Genomic DNA, 17773 nt, shown 5'->3' on the forward strand with positions numbered 1-17773 from the left:
CTTAAACATATGCTCCACCAATTCTTAGAACCTGATATGGAAGAAGTTTGAGCCCAGCTTCCCTGTGGCTAACTCTCCATGTCTCACCATCAAGCCAAAGTTGGGAGCAGATGTGTTTTGTTTGGGTTTTGGAGTTCAAATCTGGAACTGTTTTCAGTTTACTGTGAGTCCTAATATGATCTTACTTGCCCAGCCCTGACAGCATCTGTGTTTATAATCTCTGCCCTCTACTCCTGCTTTCCGTTCCCTAGCCTTGATTAACCAGGCCATGAAGTACAAAAATGGATGCTCCAGCGCCTTCCACAACCTCCTTCCCAGCTCAGTCCAAGCAAAGGGCAGACTATGTTTTCAGTCCCTGACATTTGGACTGGATTATGTAGACAGATCACTGGAGCTCTATAATCCAAGGTATTCAGGAGGCTGAGATCTGAGGATAGTGGTCCTAAGCCATCCTGGGCATGAAAGTCCATGAGACTATCAGCCAATTAACCACCAAAAGGTTGGAAGTGAAGCTGTAGTTCAAGTGGTAGAGTGCTAGCCTTGAATGAAAAAGCTAAGGGACACCCCCTAGTATACCTCAGATTAAGCTTCAGTACTGGCACACACAAAAGAAAAAACTAGCTGTTCTTATTCCATTTCCTGGGTCACGTAGCTCAGTGGGTAAACCAAGACAAGTCTCAACAGAGGATTCTACCATTTTGCTGTGACTGCCCGCCCCACCCCATTCCTTCCTTGAAAGTCCATGTGAGGGTGCTGCAACCCAATCTTTGCACACATAGGAATAACAAACTATGACAGATAATACTGCTTGTTCCTTTGAGTCTCAATCCTGGATACCTGCCTACACTTGTCAACATGCCATCAAAAGTCCCACCCTCACCTTCAAGACACTTAAGCTGTTACTTGCCTTGCATGCCACTCTATAGCATATTTAATGAAATATGATGGCTTAGTGTTATTCCCAAGTTCATATTCACCCTGAACCTCAGATCATGACCTTATTTGGAGTTTGGCCTCTGTAGTGAACTATGATAAGGTCATAATGGAACAGAGAAGTGCTGGATTCACTGTGCCTGGAGTCCTTAATACAGAATAGACCCAGGGAGAGCGGGAAGACAACACAGAAAAAAGACACTGTGGTGATCAGGAAGAGATTGGCATCTCTAGGCAAAGTCAACACTAGTGACTGCTGGCAACTGCCAAAAGCAGCAAGGCAGGACCTTCCTGCCAACCTTCAGAGGGAGTCTGGCTCTGCCTACACTTCAGACTACTGGTCTCCATTACAATGAGGGAACATTTCAGTTGTTTAAACCACCCAGTGTTGGGTAACTTGTTATAGTAACTCTAAGAAGCCAAGACACTCAAAATTGTAGAAACCGCTCTACCCTTAGAATCTGTAAGGAATAGAAGGAAGGTGCAATGGCTTGATGACTAATCTGTACCAGACTCTTTCATCCCAATCCAAAAATATCTAGCACATGAACATGTAAGGACTTTCATGTTTTTTTTAATTATTGTTTTGTGTTTGTTTTAATTTCCTAGGTTGGGGATGTAGCTCAGTGGTAAAGTTTGCCTAGTATACACAGGGCTCTAGGTTCATCTATCTCATGAATATATAACCTCTGCCTTCAAGTTCAGATTCTCCTGAATGAAAAAGGGTCTCAATATTAAAAGTTGTATTTAAAGTCACATTTCCTTTCTATAATCTTACTCTACCAATCTTGAGCCCAAAAAGCCATCAGGCCATTAAATTACTAATAAAATATAAATATATGCATGCACGTACACACACACACACACTCCATCCCTTTATAAACAAAATGGATTCAAGAAACAGATTTACTAGATATCAGCTCTCCCTTTGGTTCCTGAATTTGGCATTACAAACCCAATTAATACTACTAAACCACTGAACCTCAAAGGAAGCACTTAGAACTCTCTGAATTTTTGAGACTCAAAACTGAGAAATTTTAAAAACCATTTTAAACTGGGACTGGCTAACATAGTACATGTTGTTAGCCAACTTGGGTAGCCAAGTGCCTGAAGATATCTGCAATATGACCAGGCTTTGCCAGCCAGACATAATGCATGCCTTCTAAGTCTGGGCAGGGCTCTGCTGATGCTACTACCTAAAGAGAGAACGCACAGAGGACTCCCTGACTGGGGAATCTAAGCCAATCAAATGAGGACCCTGCTATCCTTTCCTTGGAAGGATTCATATAGAGAAAAGGTCACAAAGTCAACTTGAAAATCAAGTTCAGCAAGTCTGATCATTGCAAAGGAGAGGGAGAAGAGTGTCTTCTTTATTTCCTTTCAACACTTGAATACTTTTATTATTCATAATATGCTACTCTCATAATGTAATTATCATGTTAAATTTAAAGTCTTTGGCAGCAACCAAATAGAAAAACACATGAAATGTTATTGTCATTTTACTTATCCATCGTGGAAGGCACAATGAACTTGTTTAAGCAAGCAGAAATACTCACCAGATCTTCAGGGAGGGAGCAATGGTCTAGGTTCTCAGGCTGTAAAGGAAAGTAAATTCCTAGTTAGCTTTCTGCTTTTCTGTGTGTGTATGTTTGTGTACATGCATGCCCAGTACTCTGGGCCAGGGGGCTCTTGCTTAGCTTTTTCACTCAAGGCTGATGCTCTACCACTTGAGTCACACCACATTTTTTTTAACTGAAGATAAGCATCTCATGGCCTTTTCTACCCAAGAGCATTTCTAGCCATGATCCTCAGATCTCAGCCTGAAGAGTAGCTAAGATTACAGGGATGGGCAAATAGTACTCAACAAAGTCCTAGTTAACTATATACCTGCATAATACAGTCCTAAGTGTTATTTCCTTTCAACATGATACTTCCTGTTCACCTATTAACAAAGTCCCCAGAAGTGAGGAGGCTGAGGCAGAAGGATCCTGAGTTTGAGACCAACCTGGGCTATTCAGACCTTGTCTCTAAAAATAGACAACATAAAATTTCAGAAATTATTTTTCTAAGGTTAAACACTGTTTGGCTGTGTGCCAGTGGTTCACGCCTGTAATCCTAGTTACTCAGGCGGCTGAGATCTGAGAACTGCAGTTTGAAGCCAGTCAAGTTATATATTCAATTAGGGTAGAGTAAAAGGCAGGAACAATTTGGGGTAAATTACAGCTTATTCAAAGCACAGGACAAAATGTAAAAATCACACCTGGAATTTAGTAACCTGGAATTATACAAATCGTCTAAAGTCTTTTTTTCCCTAACCCTGGTCCTTGAACTCTGGGTCTGGGTGCTTTCCCTGAGCTTCATTAGCTCAGGGCTAGCACTCTACCACCTGAGCCACAGCACCATTTCCGGCTTTTTCTGAGTAGTTTATTGGAGATAAGAGTCTCATGGACTTTCCTGCTTGGGATGGTTTAGAACCATGATCCTCAGATCACAGCCTCTTGAGTAGCTAGGATTACAGGCATGAGCCACTGAGACCCGGCTAAAATTTTTGATAAACTACACTGAACTAAAAACAAACAGATATAGTGTAAAAATGACTCTAAGGACAGACATGGTTTTCTGTAATTTTTGACTGCTGCTTGAAGTCTCCTTTAATTATAATGAAATGCTACTGAACCTTCTTTTAACTTGAGAAGTAATCTGGCGCCTGGCTGCTAGTAAGTTCAGTGTTTCCACTGGCTGGACATGCTCCCCTGCCACAAAGTCCCAGTGTCTCCCTCACTCAGGCCCTTTGGCCACCCATACCATCAGCCCCGCTTAGCCCTTTCCTGTTTCTCTTCTAGCTCTCAGAGGTCTTTCATCCTGAAAGGTGAGCTCAAGAATCAAAATCATGTATTCTCAGCACACACACAAACATATGAGGTAATGCATATGCTTATTATCTCAAACCAGCTATACCAATTTTATGCAACAAGCTCTTTGACAAGACAGAAATCAGGATATATTTTGTCCATTTTTTTTGGAGCCAGCATAACTGATAGCAGACTGTAACAAGTATATTACAAGAAAACAGAGACAGATATTATATCATGAACACAAATGCTATAAGAACTCTTAAAATTAGGGCTGGGAAGGTGGCTCAGTGGTAGAGCGCTTGCCTTGCATGCCTGAGGCCCCGGGTTCGATTCCTCAGCACCACATAAGCAAAAAGAAAAAAGCCGGAAGTGGCGCTGTGGCTCAAGTGGTAGAGCGCTAGCTTTGAGCTGAAGAGCTGAGGGACAGCGCCCAGGCCCAGAGTTCAGGCCCCACAACCGGACCCCCCCCCAAAAAAAAAGAACTCTTAAAAATAAATCCTAGCAACATACCCAAAAGGACAGTCTGCTAGAAAAAAGTGAGAGTGAGAATGCAGAGTTGTTTCAACAATCTGAAATCAGTGTAATCCAGTCCTTTGGTAGAGTGTAACAAACAAGTTGAAAGTGAAGTTAAATCAAATTCTACTTGCAATAGCAGAAGAAAACAAATTTAACAAAAGACAGAAGGCACACCCTTAGTGAAACCTAGAAAACTACTAGGTAGAATTTAAGTATGAGAAATGTTTTATGTTGAAGGCTAAACAGTAAATAGTTTAACATCTATAAACAATATACTCTCCACCACAATTACTCTGCATTATAGCTGAAAGTAGCCATGTATGCTACCATGTATAATGACATGGGACATTGGGACACAGGGATATGTCCCCATAAAACTTTATTAAAAAAGATAGACACAGGGACAAATCTGGACCATGAGCCATCATTTGCTGACAACCAGGTTAGAAGACTGAAAAATGTTTAATATGGTAATTCTCCAAATGACATACATTCATATATTTCAATCAAAATCTCAGGACTTTTAAGTAGATTCTGATAAAGTGGTAAAATGTATATGAAAGCATGAAAGACCCAGAACAGTTAAAATAACCTTGAAAAAGTTGGAGGAATTTACACAACCTGATTAAGACTTTAAAATATAGAGAAATCAATACAACCCAGTATTGGATAAGTATAAAGAGATCAATGGAATATAATTCAAACACATGTACATAAATGGTCAATTAATGTTTTTACAATGGTGTAAACATAATTCAAAGAACAATCTTTTCAATAAATACTGCACAGCTTTATTTTTTTAAAAAAGGAATTACATACTATATCTAACATAAAAGGTCCAATACCTCAACAGATTAGTGACTTAAATGTACAGGTTAAAGGTATAAAACAACTCACAGACAGTACAAGATGTCTTGGCAAGGTAAAAGGTAATCCAAGGTTTCTTTAAAAAGTTGTAATATAGGGGCTGGAAAGGTGGCTCAGTGGTAGAGCACTTGCCTTGCACGCATGAGGTCCTGGGTTCGATTCCTCAGCACCACATAAGCAAAAAGAAAAAAGCTGGAAGTGGCACTGTGGCTCAAGTGGTAGAGTGTTAGCCTTGAGCTGAAGAGCTGAGGGACAGCACCCAGGCCCAGAGTTCAGGCCCTACGACCGGACCCCCCCCCAAAAAAAAGTTGTAATATAAAACCATGGATAAACAGGGCTTCCAAACTAAAAATCATTTTTCATCAAAAAATGTATCAAGAAAAAATTAAAAAGCTAAATACAGACTAGGGAAAATAATCAAAATTATATACTCAGATCCAGATTACAGAATTTCTATAAAGCATTCAGACTTGATTTAAAATTTCTTCAGTAGGTATTTTCCAAACTATGAATGGCCAATAATATATGAAGAAATGTTAAACCTTCACTAGTTATCAGGGAAACACAAACTAATACCATACCTACTATAAAACCACCACAACATAAAACAACGAAGTGGTCTCTTGTTCAATCCTAGGGACTCATACCTGTAATCCTAGTTGCTCAGGAAACTGAGACCTGGAAGATTGAAATTCAAAGCCAGCCCTAGAAGAAAAGTCCTAGAGTTTCTATTTCCAATTAACTGGCAAAATGCCCAGTAGGAAGCATGACTCAAGTGGTAGAGTACCAGCTGTGGGCAAGCAAGCCAAGAGCTCAAAGCCCTGAATTCAGCCCCAGAACTGGCACTTAAAAAAAAAAAGCAAACCACAAAATGTAGTATAGTACACCAATCATAGAAAGCTAATAGGCATGAATTATAAACATGAATCATAAGTTTATCCTAAGATTAAATAACTCTACTCCTCCATTTACTAATAAGAAATGAAAACAGGTCAAGCCACTAGTGACTCACAGTTGTAAATCCTAGGTACTCAAGAAGTTGGTATCTTAGGATAGAGGTTCAAAGCCATCCTGGACAGAATTATCCAAGAGAGTATCTCCCATTAACCAGCAACCAGCTGGGACTAGGTGTACCCCAGGTGGTAAAGCTCTAGCTGTGACTGGGAAAAGCCGAGCAAAGAGAATGAGGTGCAGAGTTATAGCCCGAGTTTCAGTGTATGCATACACAAACACACAACTATCCTATTATATACTAACACAATACTCATTTTATTTTTCATAGTAAACTTTATATATCAATTCCTAAATGTTCACATCTTTTCCTCATATTTCACTTCACAGAAATCTCCCAATTTTTTTTTCAGGGTTGAGGTTTAATCCCAGGACCTAACACATGCTAGGCAGGTATTCTCCTGAATTATATCCCCAGCCCAATAACATTAATATTTTAAACCCTAGGTTTTAAAAATGTGACCAATTATCTTATAAAACTTTCCACTTGGAGGGAGGGGGGCCAAGATGGCGATGGGACAGTAGGGAAACACCACAACTCTCTCCAACCAAATATAGAGTTCAAGTTCCAATGCTTAATTTCCCCAAGAGACTGACAACAGCAAAACAGATGAATACCCAGAGAAAAACAGGAGGGAAGGAGGGAAGGAAGGAAGGAAGGAAGGAAGGAAGGGAGGGAGGGAGGGAGGGAGGGAGGGAGGGAGGGAAAAGCCCAAAGACCCTTCCCCCAACCCTTGCTGGCTGCACAGCAACACACCAAACCATAGGCTGCCGGAGACCCCAGAGCCACAGTGGGTCATCTGCAGAATGCCAGCGCAGAAGACACCCAAGGTGTCAGTGCCAGACCCACTGATTGCAAACAGAGAAACCTCGGAGGCCGGAACCTACACAGACTCTTCCTCCACCCCTCACCAGAGCAGTGTTGCCCCATCCCACCAAAACCAATTGGCCTCACGGCCCAGGGGGAAGCCCCAGAACTACTAGCGTCTGTCCGCAAATGCCAGTGTAGAAGACTACCAAGGAGATGATACTGCCCCAAAGAGTGCAAACAGAGACAGAAACCTCAGAGCTCAGAACCTGCGCAAAGACCCCTCTCCCACCCCTCGGCAGGTGCGAAATACACCCACAGCACGGATCTGGATAGCATCAACAGAGGCAGAGACGGGGAGAACAGACCCAGAGTGGTCACCACTCAGTCCAGCCCACAAGCACCTCACCCAAACACAGAGCACAGTGGCAACCAGCGATCTACATTGCACAGAAACAGCAATCTGCCACAGCACCGCTGTAAAGTTCCCAACTAGCTTCAGGAACCAAGACCAAGTACAGACTCTCTCAAGCCAATCCAGGGCCACGAGCGAGCTTCATCAGTTGATCCAGGAACCAACCCAGAACCAAACAAAGACAGTCACCTATTGACCAAAACAGTTTCAGATTAGTCTCCAATAATCCCTAAATCCCCATGCAAAAATCACAGAGAAAAATTACAAGGTTTATCAACACCCAGGATAGCAAGCTACCCCCAAAAGCCAGCAGCCACCCAGGGGAGAGCCCCAGTGGAAGCAAAGCAGGAATGGAAGACGATTCTACATCCAAGATATGCTGGAGGCAATGACTCGAGAATTAAAGGGAGAAATAGATCAGAAATTTAAAGAACACAGAAATGAAATATTAAGAGATGCAGGATTTCAAACAGGGGATGCATGCAAAAACAGATGCAGTATATACCTCGCTAAGAAAGGAGATTAATACTCTGAGAACCAACATCAAAGCCACAAATGGCTCAATGTCCTCCATACAAACCACAATGGAAGCCATAGTTAACAGAGTGAATGAAATGGAAATTAGAATATCAAATACGGAAGACAAAATGCAGCAACTGGAAAAAAATAAGCCACAGATATGGGAAAAAAAATCACTTAAATTATGCCAAAGGGAAATCCAAGAGCAAGCAGACAGTGCCAAGAAATTTAATCTTCATATAATAGCAGTGGACAAAGGTGAGGAATATCAAAGCAAGGGAATGCAACACCTATTCAGTAAGATTAACGAAAATGTCTCCTATCTTAAAAGAGAACTTTTTTTTGTCTGTCGTGGGGCCTGAACTGTGGGCCTGGGTGTTGTCCATCAATCAGCATTTCAGCTCAAGGCTAGCACTCTACCATTTGAGCCACAGCACCACTTCTGGCTTTTTCTGCTTATGTGGTGCTGAGGAATAGAACCCAAGGCCTTATGCATGCAAGACAAGCACTCTACCACTGAGCCACCTTCCAAGCCCCATTAAAAGAGAACATCTTACCTACATAACAGAAGCATATAGAACACCTAACAAGCAGGATCCCAGGAGAAACACTTCTAGGCACATTACAGTGATAGATCTGAATAATAAACAATCTTGTATGCAGCAAAAACAAAGAAGGAGCTATACTATAATGGGAAAAAATCAGAATCACTGCAGACCTCTCCACAAGACACTGAATGCAAAGGCCTGGGAAAGTACAATCTGAGCCCTGAGCCCTGAGCCCTGCCAGCCCAGACGGGGCTAGCAAAGCTAGCATTCACATTCAATGGAAAAACTAACATTTTTTATTTATTATTTTTTTTGGTCGGCCGTGGGGCTTGAACTCTGAGCCTGAGTGCTGTCTCTCAGCTCTTCAGCTCAAGGCGAGTGCTTGCGCTACAATGCCACTTCCTAAAATTTTTAATAGTAAAGAAAAACCAAATGAATTCATAAACAATAAGTTAGCATTACAAAGACTATAAGAGGAGGAACACAACCTGAAGAAAGCAATCAAGAACAGGGATCCACATCAGACATATCACTAGAAGTCCAACTTAGCACAGGAGGAAAGGAAAGAAGAAAACTTAGGAAAGCAGGAAATTGACAGGAAACACAATCCATCTCTGTGTAATAACCATAAATATTAACGGACTCAACTCACCAATCAAAAGAAAAAGAACTGCAGATTTGATCAGAAAACATGACCCATCCATCTTCTGGCTTCAAGAGACCCACCTCACAGCCAAACACAAAAACAAACTGAGTGAAAGGATGAAGAAAGATCTACCATGCAAATGCTTCCAGCAAGAAAGCAGGAGTTGCCATCCTGATACCTGACAACTAAAATCAATACAAAAAGACAAAGAAGGACACTACATATTAAAACAGGGAACAATCCAAGAATAGGATATTACCATTAACTTATACTCCCCAAACACTGGTGCACGCAAATATTCTCAAACTTACAGAATAAAATAGATCCAAATACTATAATACTAGGAGACTTTAATACCCCACTCTCACTAAAAGACAGGTCTACCAACCAGAGGATTGGCAAAAGAAGCCACCGAATTAAATGATGCCCTATTTCAAGCAGAACTCACTGACATTTACCCAGTTTTCCATCCTAAAACAACACAGTACATGTTCTTCTCCGCAGCTCATGGAACTTTCTCCAAAATAGACCATATCATAGTTCATACAAGAAATTTAAGCAAATACAAGGGGATTGACATAATCCCCTGTATCCTATCTGACCACAGTGGAATCAAGCTAGTTCTCAATAACACAGCATACCATAGAAATTACTCAGATACATGGAAATTGAATAGCACACTTCTGAGCAACACCTGGGTAACAGAAGAAATTAAAGAAGAAATTAAAAAGTTCCTACAATTCAATGAAAATGAGGACACATCAGAAAGAAACCTGTGGGACAAGGCAAAAGCAGTCCTGAAGGGCAAATTTATTGCTCTCAGTGTACACATCAAGAAAATAGAGCCAGGTGCTGGTGGCTCAGGCCTGTAATCCTAGCTACTCATGAAGCTGAGATCTGAGGATCGAGGTTCAAAGCCAGCCCCGGCAGGAAAAGTCCATGAGATTCTTATCTCCAATAAACCACTAGAAAACCGAAGTGGCACTGTGGCTCAACCGGTAGAGCACTCGCCTTGAGCTGACAAGCACAGGGACAGCACCCAAGCCCAGAGTTCAAGCCCCATGACCGACCAAAAAAAAAAAAAGACAGACCAAGTAAATAATCTCATGTTGCAACTAAAGCTGCTAAAAAAGCATGAAAAAATTGAACCTAAAGTTACTAGATGAAGCCAGATAACCAAATTAAGATCTGAAAATAACAAGACAGAGACTAACTATAAATAAAATGAAACAAAAAGTTGATTTTTGAAAAAAAAAATTTATGGAATTTTGGTAAGATTAACTAAAAAAAGAGAGGAAACCCAAATCAATAAGATCAGGTATACCACAGGAAAAATTACAACAAATACCCAAGACATCCAAACAATTATAAAGAATTCTTTCCAGAATCTCTACTCACTAAAGAAAGAAAACCTAGCAGAAATAGAATTTTTAGAGAAATATAAATTGCCCAAAATGAACCAAGAAGATCAATTAAAATCAATTAAATAATTAAAATCAATTAAATCAATTAAATAAGCCAGTATCTTACAATGAGATAGAGAAAGCAATCAGAAGTCTTCTAACAAGGAAAAGCCCAGGACCAGATGGATTCACTATGGAATTTTATAAGACCTTTAAAGAGGAACTAATATCCATACTCCTCAGACTCTTCAGAGAAATAGAAACAGAGGGACCTATCCCAAACTCATTCTATGATTCCAATATCACACTCATCCCCAACCAGGCAAAGACCCAACAACAACAACAAAAAAAGAACTACAGACCTATATCCTTGATGAACACAGATGCAAAGGTCCTTAACAAAATTCTAGATACCAGAATCCAGAAACACATTAAAAAAAAAAAAAACTCCATACATTACGACCAAGTAGGTTTCATCCAGAGATGGAGGGATGGTTTAACATATGTAAATCAATAAATGTAATCCATCACATCAACAGATCCAAGGTCAAGAACCACATGACTATCTCCATTGACATGGAAAAGGCTTTTGGTAAAACACAACATTCATTTATGTTAAAAGCTCTGGAGAAAACAGAAATAGAAGGAACATTCCTTAAAACAATAAAAGCCATATACGACAGACCAATAGCAAATATTATATTTAATGGGGAAAAACTACAACCAGTTCTACTAAAATCAGGAACAAGGCAAGGATGCCCACTTTCTCCACTCCTCTTCAATATAGTTCTGGAATCCTTAGCCAGAGCAATAAGGCAAGAAAAAGACATTAAAGGGATCTGCACAGGGAAGGAAGAAGTTCAACTATCCCTTTTTGCAGATGACATGATACTATACCTCCATGATCCCAAAAACTCCACCCCCAAACTCTTAGAATTTATAACTTCGGCAAAGTAGCAGGATACAAAATTAACCCACAAAAACCAGTTGCCTTTCTGTACAGCAACAATGTACAAGCAGAAAGGAAAATCAAGGTAACAACTCCATTCACAATAACCTCAAAAAAATATTTAGGATTTAACGTAACCAAAGATGTAAAACAACTATTTAATGAAAACTATAAAAATGTAAAGAAGCCGGGCGCTGGTGGCTCACGCCTGTAATCCTAGCTACTCAGGAGGCTGAGATCTGAGGATTGCGGTTCAAAGCCAGCCCAGGCAGGAAAGACCGTGAGACTCCTATCTCCAATAAACCACCAGAAAACCGGAAGTGGCGCTATAGCTCAAGTGGTAGAGCGCTCGCCTTGAGCTGAAGAGCTGAGGGACAGAGCCCAGGCCCAGAGTTCAAGCCCCATGACCAACAACAACAACAAAAAAAAGTAAAGAAATTATAGAGGACACCAGGAAATGGAAAGACCTTCCACGTTCTTTGATAGGCAGACTTAATAATGGCCATACTGCCAAAATTGATATACAAATTCAACGCAATTCCTATTAAAATCCCAATGGCGTTCATTACTGAAATACAGAAAACAGTCCAAAAATTCATATGGAAAAACAAAAGACCTAAAATAGCCAAAACAATTCCAGGCAAAAAGGACAACATGGGCGGGATCTCAATACTGGACTTCAAACTCTACTATAGAGCCATAATGACAAAGACAACTTGGTACTGGCACAAAAACAGACCTGAAGACCAATAGAATAGAAGATCCAAAAATAAAATCACACGCTTACAGTCAGTTGATATTTGACAAAGGAGCCAAAGACATACAGTGGGAGAAGCACTGCCTCTTCAACTACTGGTGCTGAACTGGGCAGCCACATGCAAAGAACTAAAAGTGGACCCCAGCCTAACACCATGCACTAACAAACTCAAAATGGATTGAACACCTTAACATCAAAGCTGAAACTACTGCAGGACAGAGTAGGAGAGACACTTGAACTTACAGGCATAGGCAGGAACTTCCTGAATAGAGTTCCAGGTCACAACAAATTGGAGAGAGACTTGACAAATGGGACTACCTTAAAATAAAAAGTTTCTGCACAGCTAAAGACATAGCAACCAAACTAGAAAGACAATCAACTAATTGGGAAAAAATATTTACCAGCAATATATCAGACAAAGGGCTAATATCCAGTATATACAGAGAACTCAAGAAACAAATCCCTCCCAAACCTAATAAACCCATTACTAAATGGGCAAGGGAACTAAAGAGAGACTTCTCAAAAGAAGAAATAAAAATGGCAAAGAAGGGGCTGGGAAGTTGGCTCAGTGGCAGAGTGCTTGCCTTGCATGCCTGAGGCCCTGGGTTCAATTCCTCAGCACCACATAAGCAAAAAGAAAAAAGCTGTAAGTGGCGCTGTGGCTCAAGTGGTAGAGCGCTAGCTCTGAGCTGAAGAGCTGAGGGACAGCGCTCAGGCCCAGAGTTCAGGCCCCACGACGGGACCCAAAAAAAAGAAACAAAAATGGCAAAGAAGGGCTGGGAAGGTGGCTCAGTGGTAGAGCACTTGCCTTGCATGCATGAGGCCCCCTGGGTTCGATTCCTCAGCACCACATGAGCAAAAAGAAAAAAGCCGGAAGTGGCGCTGTGGCTCAAGTGGTAGAGTGCTAGCCTTGAGCTGAAGAGCTGAGGGAAAGCGCCCAGGCCCCAAAGTTCAGGCCTCACGACCAGACCAAAAAAAAAAACAAACAAAACAAAAAAATAGCAAAGAAACACATGAGGAAATGTTCACCATCCCTGGTTGTAAAGGAAATGCAAATAAAGACAACCCTGAGATACCACCTTACCCCAATCAGATTGGCCTGCATCCTAAATTTAGCCAACAACAAATGCTGGAGGGGATGCAGAGAAAGAGGAACCCTATTACACTGCTGGTGGGAATATATACTAATACAACCACTTTGGAAAGCAGTCTGGAGGGTCCTCAGAAAACTAAATATAGACCTCCCTATGACCCAGCCATACCACTTCCTAGGCATCTATCCTGAACAACAGGAACCAGGGTACAAGAACATATGCACCTCCATGTTCATTGCAGTGCTGTTTACAATAGCCAGGACATGGAAACAACCCAGACGCCCAAATAACAGAAAAATGGATCAAAAAATTGTGGTACCTATCTATAATAGAATATTATGCAGCCATTAGAAAGGATAAAATAATGGCATTTGCAGGGACATGGATAGAACTAGGGAAAAAAAAAAAAACATGTTGTGTGATTTATGCCAAGAGCAAAGAGACAAACAGCACATGGTCTCCCTGATAAGTGGATGTTAAATCCAAAATGTAAGGAGATACAACAAAGTAAACAAGACTCAAGAAACTGGTCTAATCATTACTCAATTACCTCATGCTGCTGACCACATATATGGTATATATGTGCATATCTGAGGGAAACTAAGAGGACACAAACAGAGGAAAACATAGAATAGCAGGACCATAGAACAGCTTCACTGGTCGTTGATCAAAACGAACTAAGCAACTCAATGGCAGTGATGGGAGGGAGGGAATGAGTGGGAAAGAGGGAAAAGCTGAAATTAAGCAAAAGAAATGTACATATCACCCAATGTGGAAGAAATAACTGTATTGTCAAAGCTCATAGAACTCATAAACTTTATAGACCACGATAAAGACAATTTGCCCCATGAAGGTTAGAATGTGTCTGTGACTTTAAGTATCACTATCCCACAACACTGTGAAATTTATGAACTTTATGTAATCACTTAATCACAGTAAAAAAAATAATTGCTATAAAAACCTTTCCATTTGTTCTTTTTAAATGGGATATTTGAACTAATATTTTTCTAATAATCATTTTTGTGAATATACTACAAAACATTGAATTATATATTTAGAAGTAAAGCTTAACACAAAGTATTCTGTAATTTAAAAAGAAAATTATTTTGTGTCTAGGTATTCTTTTTTGTGCTTAGCTTGCTTACTCACAACTGGCAATTTACCACTTGAGTCACATCTCCAGTTCCAGATTTTGTCTGGTTAATTGGAGATGAACTTTTGTAGATTTGTCTGTCTGGGCTGGTTCTGAACCTCAATTCTCAGAGCTCAGCCTCCTGCGTAGTTGGGATTATAGGCATGAGCCAATGTGACCCAGCAGCATATAAAATTTGATCCCTAATATCCCCCCCACCCACCCCCAATCCTGAGGGTCTAGGCTCTGTCCCTGAGCCTTTTTGTGCTCAAGGATAATGTTCTACTACTTGAGCCACAGCATCACTTCTTCCCCTTTTTCTAAGTAGTTTTCTGGAAAGAAGTCTCACAGATTTTCCTGCCCTGGCTGGCTTCAAACCATGATCCTCAAATCTCACCCTCATGAGTAGCTAGAATTACAGGTCTGAGCCACCAGCACCTGGGTCCTAATATTCTTTAATGTACTCAAGGTATGAGTGACATTTGTATACATAATGCTTGTTATACACTAATGCAATTACACATTTTCAAACACTGCTACTACCAAGTTCAAAAAAGTATATATTGACTATGGCTAATTCCTGTCAAACATGTTGTTTGGGGCTCAAAGATAAAATATTTCCTTCCTCTGTCTTCATCTCTATCAGAGTAGCTTCTGACCAATCAAATAGAAACAGAAATCTACTGTTAGAACTTCCAGAAAAGCTCACTTCCTTGATAACAGAAAGACAGATTTAGTTGTTAATACTTCTTACCCTCTGCCCGTTCCCTCTCTTCTACTCAGAATTTGGACAAAGTGGCTAGCTGTGTAACAATCATCTATGAACTTGAGGATGAAAGACAAACTAAAAATGGCTGGGCTGACAAAAAGATTTCCTTAGGGCAACTAACACAATCCTGGACAGACTATTTCCAAACTGCTTACAACTACACAAGAGAAAATCCCACTCTTCATTGTGGTTGGGATTCCATTACACACAGACCCTGACACAATACAACCCTGACACGATGATACAACCTTAATACACACAGTGAAAATTATGCTCTATTTACTGACAACCTACCACTTAATCACAAAAGAAAACCGACAGAAATCATACCTTGGCAGTAGTATTTGGTTTCAGACCACATCGGTAAGTCTTTGTCATTTGTGGAGTGAGCTGGATCTCCTTAGTGAGCTGCCTCCACTTCCTACACTCAGGTTTTGTACACTGAACCTAAATGGGAACAAGTCAGTATCAGTAAGTCAGCTAATTGTGAGTACCATTTCTATCCTCTTCTACAGGTGACCTGACCAACTTGTAAAAAAATTATTAACTTTTAAAAACTTTAAAAATTATTAATTATTAACTGGAGATCACAGACCCACACATGCTAGGCAAATGCTATGCCACAGATTTACATCCCCAGCCACCTTGACCAATAATAATAATCTTAGTATTAATAATAATTATTAATAATAATCTTAGTATTTTTCTTCCTCTTATATCACCAACCCTCCATTATCATCACTTTACCCCATCAGGGTATTTTTCCCCCCTTTGGTGCTAATACTGAGGCTTGAACTCAGGGTTTGGGCACTGTCCCTGGGCATTTTTGCTCAAAGCAGCACTCTACCATTTGAATCACAGTTCCACTTCCTTTTTGTGGCTAACTGTAGATAATAGTCTCATGGACTTTGCTGCCTGGGCTGGCTTCAGAACCTTGATCCTCAGATCTCAGCCTCCTGTGAGTAGCAAGGATTATAGGTATAAGCCACCAGCACACAGCTAATTTTCAATTTAATAGGATCTGAGAACTGCTATAGGAACATTTTTCCAGCTTAAATAAAAAAGTAATAATCAGGGTTACAATGTAGTTATCAGCCAAAGAGTATATACACACTAAATGCAAATAAGGCACAGTAACTGACTGGATCCTGGAATTATTTTTTTTAATTGTGAAAATACCGTACAGAGGGGTTACAATTACATGGGCAAGATAATGAGTACATTTCTTATTAAGCATTGTTGCCTCCTCCTTTGTTTCCCCTTCCCATCCCTTCCCTTCCCCCACCTCCCCCGACAAAGTTGTAAAGTTCGTTTTTCGACATAACAACTTGTACATGTCATTGTTGCAATGGGTCCACCTGAATCCCTATTTAAACCATTTGTTTTTTCCCTTCCCCTCCACAAATTATACCAACATCAAATACAGTGAGAGCAGGGATTATACAGTGGGGGAGGGACATACAAAGCAACAAAGAAATCAGCTTATAAGTGTTAGAAACAATCGCATGAAAGAAAAAAACATATGAATACTTATCTTGGGATTCATTTCACCTAACATCAACTTATCTGACCTTTTCTGCTTGTCTCAGACATATACTAGTTATGGCAAATAAAGGAAACCATGGGACCTATGTTTCTTTGGTCCTGGCTTACTTTACTTAATATAATTTTTTCCAAGTCTTTCCATTTCCTAATAAATCCTGGAATTATTATAAGGATACTGGGGACAAAACTCAAAATCTGAATGAAGTCTAACAGAGACACAGATACTCTACTGGTATTCACTTTCTCAGTCTAACATATAATCATAGTCTGTCAGGGTTAATTGCACGAGGGGGAACTGAGAGAAGGAAATCAAAAAACTCTCTATGCTATCTTGGTAGCCTTCTGTAAATGTTAAACTAATCCAAAATTTTAAGAATGTTTATGTTTAAAAGTGTGTGGATTTAAAAAAATAAAATAAAAGTGTGTGGATTTCCATACACAGAAGTGACAACCAATTTCACACATATATAAAGATTAACTCAAAATGTATCAAGTAACTAAGAGCTAGAATATCAAAATTCTTACAACAGTGAGCAATCTTTATGACCTTGGGTTTAGGAGTGAATTCTTAGCTATGATTCCAAAAGCACAAGCAAGGGGAAAAAAAAAAAACAAGTAAGTTTTATCAAGATTAAAAACTTTCATACATCAAAAAGGCAAAGTAAAAAGAAAACCTATAGAAAAAATTGAAATCATCTATCTAGAGGGAATTTAATATCCAAGACAAAGAATTCTTACAACTCAATAACAGTAAGACAACTTTACTGGGGGCTGGGAAGGTGGTGGCTCAGTGGTAGAGCACTTGCCTTGCATGCATGAGACCTTGGGTTCGATTCCTCAGCACCACATAAGCAGAAAATGCCAGGAGTGGCACTGTGGCTCAAGTGGTAGAGTGCTAGCTTTGAGATGAAGAGCTCAGGGACAGCACTCAGGCCCAGAGTTCAAGCCCCACGACCAACCAAAAAAAGGGGGGAAGGGGAGTAGTTATGGATTTAGGAGGGAAGGG

General features: G+C 40.2%; 1 protein-coding gene across 2 annotated transcripts in view; it reads right to left on the reverse strand.

The window, feature by feature from the left end:
• Positions 1-17773, reverse strand: part of Kdm1b (lysine (K)-specific demethylase 1B) — a 53723-nt gene that overhangs the window by 27662 nt on the left and 8288 nt on the right. The window contains exons 5-6 of one of the 2 annotated variants that reach the window (XM_013030436.1): positions 15553-15669; positions 2490-2528 (exon numbers count right to left, since the gene is read on the reverse strand). In XM_013030436.1, coding sequence (XP_012885890.1) covers positions 2490-2528; positions 15553-15669 — 156 coding nt within the window. The remainder of the gene's footprint in view (positions 1-2489; positions 2529-15552; positions 15670-17773) is intronic. The other variant, XM_013030437.1, reaches the window with a different exon arrangement.

Source organism: Dipodomys ordii, unplaced genomic scaffold, assembly GCF_000151885.1.
Source record: "Dipodomys ordii isolate 6190 unplaced genomic scaffold, Dord_2.0 Scaffold130, whole genome shotgun sequence".
Taxonomy (NCBI): domain Eukaryota; kingdom Metazoa; phylum Chordata; class Mammalia; order Rodentia; family Heteromyidae; genus Dipodomys; species Dipodomys ordii.